The following is a 10851-nucleotide window of genomic DNA, read 5'->3' as shown; positions in this document are numbered from 1 at the left end:
AGAAACGACGGATTGGAGGACGTAGAAGATCACAGAGTGGAGGATGAAGAGTAGGACCCGTTAGAGACGGAGAGAAGGATGGATTTGAGTACGGAGGAGAGGAGGGAGAGCTTGAGGTGTTTGACACTCAACAACTGATAGCCCTGGTAATACAAAATGAAGTTAAAAACCCTTAAAGGTAGAACAGTAGAACCACCAATTCACCACCATTACCTAGCATCCAAATAATCCCCACTTCACTCTCATATTTATAATCACATAGTAAGAGTTTAATGACTCCCATTCGTGTATTATTCTTTTTCCTTAAAATCAACAGTTTTTTCTTCTATTATTTTTATTTTCTAAAATAAACTTTTTTTTTTCATCCTCTCTCATCGATTCATGTTCTGCTTATTCAGTCGATTGTACACGTCCGGGATTGTTATATTCACACCGTTTTCACGTGTGAATGTATTGAATTTGTTCATTGGAAAACCAGTTTTTTGAATTTTCCAGAAAACTAAGCATAATGACAAGTTGTGTTCTATTACAATAAGTTTGAATTTCACATCACTGGAATTGGTTGAGGCATTGCTGCGAAAACTAAAAATATGCATTCTGTAAGCAAGCAAACAAGCAAACAAGCAAGTAATCATCAAGAAATCTCAATAACGAGACATCGTATTCTAGTTTTTTGCAATCGAACCGTAAGAAGAGCTGATTAGTTTTTGGGCATCAGGAATAGCCGTTGCTTCAGAAAAAGCAAAAAACTTTCGTTTTCATACAAAAATAACCAATGGTTAATACGATTTTTAAAACTTTGAACATTGTATGAAAATATTCCTCAAAAATGCGGATATCCGCTGGAGCCTGACTCCTCAAACTTGAAAAAAAAGCGAAGCTGATGGATGTGCCCACGATGGAAAAAAAAAAAATTTGTTTAGAAAAATTGAACATTCGTGAACTTAAATTAAATTAAATTTAAAATTGGCTTTTGGGGTAGTTTGGGAATTTTTTTTAGTGAGAGAAACTTTTTATTGAGTGACTCCTTTTGCCAAGCGAAGCTGGGGAATTAAGAGTGGTTATGGTAAATTCTCAAACATTTGCCAAGCGAAGCTAAGCCTGACTCCTCAAACATGCCATTGTTGTGATTTATTTAGAATTGGGAATAGTGACTTTTCGCCAAGCGAAGCTTGGCCTATTGGAACCAGATTTTTCGCCAAGCAAAGCTTGGCCTACCCGCTGGAGCCTGACTCCTCAAACATTTGCCAAGCGAAGCTTGGCCTACCCGGAATTCAAACATTCGCCAAGCGAAGCTTGGCTATCTTTGATTCAAACATTTGCCAAGCGAAGCTTGGCCTATCCACTGGAGCCTTCCCAAACATTCGATTTATCCGCTGGAGCTGACTCCTCAAACATTTGCCAAGCTTGATCCCTCAAACATTTGCCAAGCGAAGCTACATTTGCCAAGCGAAGCTGAGACTTTTTTGTGTGAATATTTTATTTTATATTTTTTTTTATAGAGAGAATATTTTTCTGAATGTGAAAATCACTGTCAGAGGCAAATACTGACCTAATGATATACAAAATTCTGTTTGAAAATAAATATACACAATTTTTTAAAAAAAAAAAAATCACACTTTACGAATAAATGCGGATAAAAAACTTGAAAAAAATGATGGATGTGCCCACGATGGAAAATAAAAATTTGTTTAGGAAAATTGAACATTCGTGAATTAAATTAAATTAAATTTAAAAATTGGCTTTTGGGGGATTTGGGAATTTTTTTTAGTGAGAGAAACTTTTTATTGAGTGTTTTTTGGGGAATTAAGAGTGGTTATGGTAAATTAATGCATTGTTGTGATTTATTTAGAATTGGGAATAGTGACTTTGTTGTTGGGTTTTGGAATTCAGTGGCTACTTTGATTTGGATGATTTTGATTTACCTCAATTAAGGTCAATATCCCGAATGGCAGAAGAAACGGTCCCCGTGCGCACAATGCAAGAAAGTAAAAATAAATTCATTAAATTGGTAAAAACATTTAATTCTGTCTTCATCAGATCATTGACATCCAGATATGCATTAAGGCGTTTCACGAAGAACACCTAGAGTTTTATAGCGCCTTCAAGCTTGCGAGCTGCGTTTCGAATGCATTTGACTCGCTCAAAAGATCAGTGGAACAAATTGGAACTAATTTTTCACGCTTTCGACTGATTTGTCTCATGTTCCCGTAATCGGCACTCTTTTCGAAATGTTGCAAATCCGGAGTGGAACTGTTTTCGCCAAGTGGCTCCCACTTGGTCCTATAGTATACTACCATCTTGAAGACTCGCCGTGATGGCAACATTTCAAAGAGTGTCCCCAAGACTATAAAATGCTTAAGCTTGTTGCGGAATGAGGTTGAGTGCAACAGAGAATTGGTTGTCAAACCTTCTCTAATTTTCCATAAGTTGTAGATATTTAAATCACACAAAAAAGTTTTTCGTAAAAAATTAATTTCTTGCGTTAAATTTGCCGCAAATTCGAGTGGAACTGAAAGTAATCAAAATCAAAGCCCGAAGTTTCAGAATCAGAAAAATTTTTAGGATGTTCCATTGCTTCAAAATTCGACTTTATACTGAATCGAATCTTGCAAATCTTAATCGACAATTTTGGACAAGATCGATTAATTTTGACGGCACAAAACATGAATTTTCTGATGATTTACCCTCTTGTACGACTTTATCTTCCATCCAAACAGTTTTAGCTGCTTCTTGATCCTTTTAAAATATTTCTGAGGACTGAAAATGCGAATAATTTAGTGGAAACTCTTGTTTGATCACCAAAGGAGTTGTTGGATCACTTTTTTCAACTCGAGTTAGTCTCCAAGATTAATAAAATGCTCAAGCTTGTAGCGATACATATTAGAAACTACACGAATTGAAGTTTTGCAAATGCAAGGGCCTAGAGTTGCGCAAGCAATTATCATCAAATCTGATCTCATTAATTCCTCATAAGCATTTCCTAAAATATCTTAGCATCTTCACTGAATTCGTATTTTTTTTAAACACAAAAAAGAAAAAGGAATTAAAAAATTTTTAATTAAAAAATTTGTTCACAAAAATAAAAATTCCGACTAGCATCATAAATCTACATATTCATCCCGAGCGACACAAATCCTCGCAAAAATAAAAATTATCGTTCATTAAACCTTACAAAAAAATATTAATCGTTCCTTTACTCTTCAAAAAAAAGAAAGAAAAAACTTCACAAAAAAAAAATGCTATTTTACTTAATGACGAAATATGATCAGCATCATCATGTGCTAGGTGGTTTTTTACGATATATCTCTAAAATTAAAAAGGCAAAAAAGAAGAAGACAAAAAAATTGAGAAAGAAAATTGAAAATTCCCACATGAAAAACAAGTTTTTTTTGTGCAAAAAAAAAAAATTAAAATTTTTTTCTTCTCAGTTCCTTTCCGTCTTGATTTATTAAAATTGAGCAAATTTTCTCTTTTTTTTTCAGCAAAAAAAAAAAATTATCTAGACGCGCAAAAGAAGGTGTTCATTGGAAGTACATCACCTGAGAACGATAGTCGAGTTCATAATTTCGTTTCTGTTAAAGTGAAATAAGTAAATAAAGAATCAGTTCACCATAACGAAAAGTGGATATAATAATGGGCTACCAAAGTGTATCTAATGAACTCGTACAGTGAGTTTATTTAAATATTTTTTTTTTTACATAAATGAAAAAAAATTATTCCGATGAAGTGCAAGTGCAAGTTGTTCATGTGGAAAAAGACCCGAGCGGTATAATGAATGATTTTTGTGGTTATGAAAAGATTGTCTTGAGCGGCACATAAGTGTCATATCATCATATGATTATACATGACATTATATGGCAGCTATACGACTGCCATGTTCAAATTGTGTTACTCGGGATGTGTTGACGTCATGTCATTAAATGTCATGGTTGTTATTGTGTCTTTTGGCAGATTATGAGTTATTTGTGCATGGTTAGATCTTAGTATTCATATACTAGAGCAGTGCTTCTTAAACTATGTTCCGCGACACCAGAGCATTGAAGTTTGAATTTTGAATTTTAAATTTTGAATGGACTCGAGACAAGTCGACTTTTCGAAAAATAATTCGAGTCAACTCAGCTTTGCGGACACGCTGCTGCAGAATACAAAATCCAGATAGCTTCAAGACAGCTCAACTCTGTTCTCTGACCAGATAAGATTGAATCTTGCTTTTTTAGGCCTAGTGACTTCCGGTGTATTAAATATGATCTCAATACTTCCTTTAAATTTCACCTGGAGCTGGTCACAGTTTGGAAAAAAACAATATCAAGTTCAATATTGTCTGTACTTCGACAGCCAATAAATAAGCTAGAATAAAAGTAAACATACTCAGGGATCTGTTGACATACCAAAGGATTATAAAGATGTATCTAATCCAGATGTTTCCTCTTACGCAGAGCTAGAAGTCGACTCGAATATTATTAGAGTCGAACGACTTGAGTCTACTTTTCGATAATTTGAAGTCGACTTTTTGTATGGAAAAATCGACTTAGACTTGACTCAATATAATATTTGAATCGACTTCGAGCAATGCTCTTAGGGATGCGGCTTAAACGTAATTTATGTTTACAAATGAGCTAACTTAGTAAAAATTTTAATTTTTCTAAAACAAAACCTATTTTTGGATATTTTTGCGGCACAGCTGAGCGTATTATACGTCAAACCATGGTGCTATGACTCACAGTTTGTCAAAGGCCAAAGTCAAGAATATTCAGTAGCAATCGACTTTCCAGAATGTTGTAACCCCTAGCAGTACCTGAATATACTCATTTTAATGAGCGTGCTTATAATTATACTCAATTAATATCAATTATATGAGCATGCTATTATTAAATGAATATAATTATATTCATAAGCATGCTTTTTGTCTGTTCAGGTACGGTAATGACCAAGCTGCTTAATGATGGAATATTGTCAATAGCTCTAAGTTAGGACCAAATTTCAAGTCAATTACCAGGTTGAGGACTCTATAAAGCTCGACTTATTGGTATACATCTCCTATTTTTGAAGCTTACCTTCATACTTCATTCGCTGATCGTATAGATCAGTTGTAATCCATGACCTCACTCAGATGGCGCCTAAAGCTGCCTCTATTACTGGCTTCCGCCTGCCAATTACCAATGCCAAGTTCAATACTGTCTCTATCGACAGATTCCTTTCAATAGTTCTTTGGTCGCTTTTTCGAAGCAGTTCACTTAATGAACAGACCTCCAAATCTATAAACAACTTGTCAATATCACTACGACATTTCACGACATTCAACGTCATCATACGTCTTCAAATGCCACAAATTCATCATACACAGCTCGGTAAAGAGAAACATAAAGTTATCTAATTGCATCTGCATTAAATATGAATATTGTGGATTCTTTTACACCGAGCGTAGATCCTCACGTTGTAACAATGTACATAAAATATTACAATATGCAATGCAGAATATGAAATATGAATTTTAATAAACTAGAAGTAAAAATTACCTGCGCACTTTTATGATTGCATAATAAGATTTTTTTTCCTTTTCGCAAAAGACATTTTTTCTACTTTTTTTTTTCATCATCGTCCGTCGTATCAACCAGATGAGAGAAACGTTGCTTGCAATAAATTACAAAAATATAAATATGAAACATAAATGTTTGTCAAAGTGGGCGTACAGCAGTAAAAGTATAAAAAAAAGTGTGAAGAGAGATAAATGGCATGAACAGTTTTGCATGGAACTGTAGAGAGTGAATTTTTCATCTCTATGAAGTCAAAAATCTCAGCATATACACACATGCACATTATTTATATATATTATTTTGTGTGAAAAAATACAGCATAAACGACAATTTCACCCTGAAGAATTACAACTGTATCATGAACGCATGAGGAACGTGAATGAGTTTTGGATGAGTTGTGAATTTATTTAGATCATCTTTTTTCGGGGCATATACATGCACACACATATTCATCTTCAGTGATGGAGTGTATTTTGAATGAGATGTGTAGTTTTTGATATCGCTTGTGATTATTCATACGCTGGATCCCGATTAGCACAAGTTGGATTACTTCCTATATGTACTTACTATGCTTCGCTGGCCGTACAGATCAACTGTGATCCAGATTCATGGCCTCTCTTAGTTGGCGTCTGAAATTGGCTCTAAAGCTGACTGCCATTTTCCAATTAGCAATAGCAAATGCTACACCAGTGGTGGACAACCTGTGTATCCTGATAAAAGGATGCTCTCCAATGTGTTGCTCTGTCACTATCAACGACCTCTTTCCAAGAGTCCTTTAGCCGCCCTCAAGGGGCTTCTGGCATTTTGAAACGAATCCAGTACTAACTCTGAATCACATCAGCCTATGCTCGAATTCTTGATGGATTCCCTGATTGGAGCTCTTTCCAAGAATTCCTCATCCTCGTCGGACTTCTGGCATACTGAAACGAATCCAACACCAAGTCAGAGTCACAACAGCCTAAAATCGAATTTTTGATGGATTAACTGATTTGTGCTCATTCCAAGAGTTCCTTAGTCGCTCTCGTTGAGCCTTTATTACTATAAACGAATCCAGCTCCAAGTCAGAGTCACAACTGCTCTTTTGTGATTGTGCTCTTTCAGTTCTTTAGTCGCTCTTATGGGACCTCTGACATGGTGAATCTGATCCAGTTCCAACTCAGAATCACTCTGTCCTATGATCAAACTTTTGATGGATTAACTAACTTGTGCTATTCGGGGATATACTCATGTGATATTGTTTTTTTGTGAAAATTCATATATAAAAGACGTAAAGGAAGTGGAAGGATTAATTAAATAAAAAAAAAGAATTTAAAATCCAGCATTAAATATAGAATCAATTTTGAGCGAGAGAGAGTAAAAAATGCCATTCAGATGTGGATGGAAAGAGTCGAAAGATTAATGATGAAAAAATTCAAATAAGTAAATTTATCTCATCAAAATAAAATAGCTCGCTCTTTAAAATAATGCAAGTGAACGACGCGGGAAGGGTCTAAAGTTGGGTTATTGTGGTGACTAAGGCGCATTTTTTTGGGGATTGTCAATTCTTATAGGGGGATTCTAATCATAAAGCACCAGAAATTTTGACAATGAGCTTTTTGGATACCAAATCTATATTTACTTATGTAGCTGACTGGACAAATCAATTGTGAGTTATGGCCTCCCTTAGTTCGCGTCTGAAGCTGGCTTATTGCTGGCAACCGCTTGCCAATTACCGATGACAAGTGAATTACAATATCTATCGAGAGCATCTTCGAAAAGTTCAGAAATCTAAGAAAATAGTTCCACATACTCAAAACAAATTCAATGGAATTCAAAGTTTCTGACAGATGATCCACTCCTAGCAAAGAGGGTCTTGAATTCGATCCTAGTCTACTTCGAACTCTGGCCCAAATCTAGCCTAAGTCTTCAGACTTTAAAACTCTTCTTGAGTAGATCCCTCAATAGTCAGCATTTGTTGGTCCAGATTTGAACTTTCAGAAAGCCTAACAGGCAAAGCATGGTTTATGGTTACCTACAAAGCGGTCTATTTGTCTGTTTAGGACGGTATCTAAAGCCGTAAGAAATGATATCAGTGTCCTTAATTGTAGATTAGGCCAAAGATCCTGGATTTACCTTCAGCTCACAAACCATACATGTCTACATGTCCCCAAAATAAACCTCATTTAAATTGCACATAAAATTCATCTACAGCTGATCACTTACCCAACCACCTAGCCAAAATAAATCACCAAAAAAAAAAAAACAAAAAACATTTTATAACCCATAAAACTGCTGAAAAAAGACTCATTCGTCATGAACAATTTGATCAGCTTAACGTTGAATCTTCTTCCACCCTCACGAGTGCACACATGAGGAAAATATTCTCAAAAAATTGCTTCTCTCAAAAACCATAAAATAATCTATTTCGCGCCATTTATCTCTTTCTCTCTCACTCACTCTCTCCCACATGTTGTTTATTCATTTTTTTTTATCTAAGCTCGTCTCGTGTTTATAAACAGCGAATGACTATACCCAAAAAAAGTTCAATGATTCATTCTGATTTTCCTTCCTCTTTTTTTTTTCTCATTCTCGAATGTTATTGTTGTTATTGCTGGATGGCTCTCACATAATAACTTAGTTTGACAGAAAATGAAGCTATTGGATTTTTACGGCAGGAGTCGGGCTTTGCAACAAAAGCTATACACAGTGGATATAGACCGGAACAATTGTTATGCCGGTAAGCTATTGATAACGCATATGAATTTATTATTATCAATTTTTTTGTGGATATGCAGCTATTATAGACTAAAATAATGAAAATTTTGTCATTTTTCAGGTCAATAGTTGCACCAATTTATATGTCAACATCAGTATCATCAGCATCCTTATCACAAAATGATAATAAAGGCAATGAATTTAATACAGAAAATCCAACACGAATAATACTTGAACAGACATTGGCAGCACTTGACAATGGTAAATATGCACTAGTATTTCCATCTGGCACAGCCGGTCAAAGCTGTTTGATGGCAATGCTTAAAGCAGGCGATTCAATATTATGCGGAAGTAATATTTACACTGGAACAATTGAATTGTTTAGAGAGACTGGAGTTGATATAGGACTAGAAGTTAATTTTGTTGATATGACTAAGCCTGATGAGGTGAAGAAGGCATTAAAGTCAAATACAAAAATGGTATGGGTGGAGACACCAAGTAATCCAATGATGCTCATATCGGATATAAAGACAATTGCAGATATCGTACACAAAGAGACAAATGCTATTGTTGTTGTTGATAATACACCATCCAGTTGCTATTTTCAAAGGCCTTTAGACTTTGGAGCGGATGCTGTATCATATTCCATAACCAAATTCATGAATGGCCACAATGATGTTGTAATGTAATTATTTTATATATTTTTTGTATCTTGTTTAAAACTTCCTTATAGTCATCTTTCCTCGTCACTTCCTACTATTATCTATAGCTTGGTTTTTGGAAGGTGATGTGTTAGAGTGCTTACTTTGACTGGATTGGGGATTTGCTTTGTTTTGAGAGATTTTAACTATGAAGAGGACAATCCCTAACAAACAAAGAGTATGCTCTCAAGTACAGAGAAAGCTGAAAACAATTGGTATGCTGGCTACTAGGTGAGCAAGCTCTCGAGAGCATGCTCTTTGCCGGTTAGGGCAATAAAACATTATATCTGGTGAAGAACAAGCTAATGTCAAGTTCTAACATATTTCTGTGCACTCTGGACTAGTGATGCACTTAAGACTATCGTGTGTTGCTTCACAGTGACTTTCGAGTACACATAAGGCTTAATGGGTTTCATGTATCAGACATTTGTAAGCCGTACACAGTTCGAGCTTCAAATGGAATTCTAACAGTGATTCTTTATTCTTACTTACTGCCACCATGTTACTATGTGGAACTTAGGTTACAGTAAAAGGCTTTCTATCTGACTCTGTTGCTGGCTCTGTCACCTAGTTTGTACAAATTCTCTGTCCTCACGTTGAGCTGACATTCTTTCATCATTGCTCTGCGCCAAGTAGCTTTTGGAGCTCTTGGTCACCGTTTCTCTTGTGGAATCTATCCAAGGATTCTGTCCAAGGACTTTAGCCTATCTGCGCTACGGTTCCAAGAAGCTCTGAGAGCTTCCTGGTCGCCGTTTACCTTGAGGATTCATCAAAGGGCTGTGTGACCGTTTCTATATGCCTCCTTTGTATATTTCAAAAATCGATCCTTAAGTTACTAAAAACTGTACAGAAATCGAGCTAGCCTTAATAGGGTAATAATCTCAGAATTCAAGTCCATTTCCACATCTGGTCCAGATTGTTATTGACTCAGACAATGCTACATGTTCTCAACACTCAAACTAGCTACATTCTTACACCTTCATTTCTATCTTCTTTTACTGTATCTTATTCTCATCTCCAAAATATGCACTCATTACACACAACACCCACATCACTAACATCCTTACTTGCTCTTTTGTTTTATTATTTTCTCTCTCACATTTTTATTATTTTCTTTTTATTTCCTCATGTCTAGGGGAAGTATCTCAACGAACAGCAAAGAACTTTACGAGAAAATTAAATTTACCCAACAAATAACAGGCATTTGGCCTTCACCCTTCGATTGTGCATTAGTGATAAGAAGTTTAAAAACTTTGGCATTAAGAATGGAACGACATTCCTTAAATGCTTTACTGATTGCTAAATTTTTAGAACACCATCCACGTGTCAGTGGTGTTTTACATCCCGCCCTTACATCTCATCCCCAACATAAGCTTGCCTTATCACAATGCTATGGACATGGCGGTAGTTTATGTTTTTACATTAAAGACGCTAAATTGGATGAGACAAAAAGATTTTTAAAGCACTTGAAAGTTTTTATGTGGGCTGATAGTTTAGGTGGATGTGAATCATTGGCACAAGCACCACTTTTATGGTTCGTTGTTCCAACATCATTCTCAGATGAAGAAGTACATGATTTGGGATTTTTAGAGAATTTAATTCGTCTATCATGCGGTTTAGAGGATCCTGAGATATTAATCGAGGATTTAAATCAGGCGTTAAATGCTCTGTGAAGCATATCTAATGAGGTATAAGATGGAAGAAGTGCTATTGACTGTTATGAAAGAAGGAATTTAGGATATAAAAGCTGTCTTGAGATTATCGATCGAATGGATGAAATTGAATTACATACTAATCAAATTTAATGCCTTAAAACAAATTCAAGAAGAATGGAATATATTAAGGATGATAGAGGAATTTAAATACTAACATTTATGTAAATATTCATGCTTAAAAATTTGTAAATAACATAACATTCA

At 35.3% G+C, this 10851-nt stretch overlaps 1 protein-coding gene across 1 annotated transcript; it reads left to right on the top strand.

The window, feature by feature from the left end:
- Nucleotides 1-3521: 3521 nt before the first annotated feature.
- On the top strand, nucleotides 3522-10628 carry LOC139091616 (cystathionine gamma-lyase-like). The gene is made up of 4 exons (XM_070641759.1): nucleotides 3522-3671; nucleotides 8155-8253; nucleotides 8353-8916; nucleotides 10068-10628. Exons 1-4 carry the CDS (start codon nucleotides 3637-3639, stop codon nucleotides 10603-10605), a joined length of 1236 nt encoding a protein of 411 aa, XP_070497860.1. The 5' UTR covers nucleotides 3522-3636; the 3' UTR covers nucleotides 10606-10628.
- The last annotated feature ends 223 nt before the right edge of the window (nucleotides 10629-10851 follow it).

Source organism: Chironomus tepperi, unplaced genomic scaffold, assembly GCF_022539635.2.
Source record: "Chironomus tepperi strain 1889 unplaced genomic scaffold, CSIRO-AGI_Ctep_v1 contig_257, whole genome shotgun sequence".
Classification (NCBI taxonomy): domain Eukaryota; kingdom Metazoa; phylum Arthropoda; class Insecta; order Diptera; family Chironomidae; genus Chironomus; species Chironomus tepperi.
The sequence above is the reverse complement of the archived record's forward strand: the minus strand, read 5'-3'. Positions and strand labels throughout refer to the sequence as shown.

Coding starts and splice junctions, on each gene's coding strand:
- LOC139091616 (XM_070641759.1), top strand. CDS start 3,637: ATGGGCTACCAAAGTGTATCTAATGAACTCGTACA. Junction 3,672..8,154: donor GTATCTAATGAACTCGTACA/GTGAGTTTATTT, acceptor ATAATAACTTAG/TTTGACAGAAAATGAAGCTA. Junction 8,917..10,067: donor GGCCACAATGATGTTGTAAT/GTAATTATTTTA, acceptor CCTCATGTCTAG/GGGAAGTATCTCAACGAACA.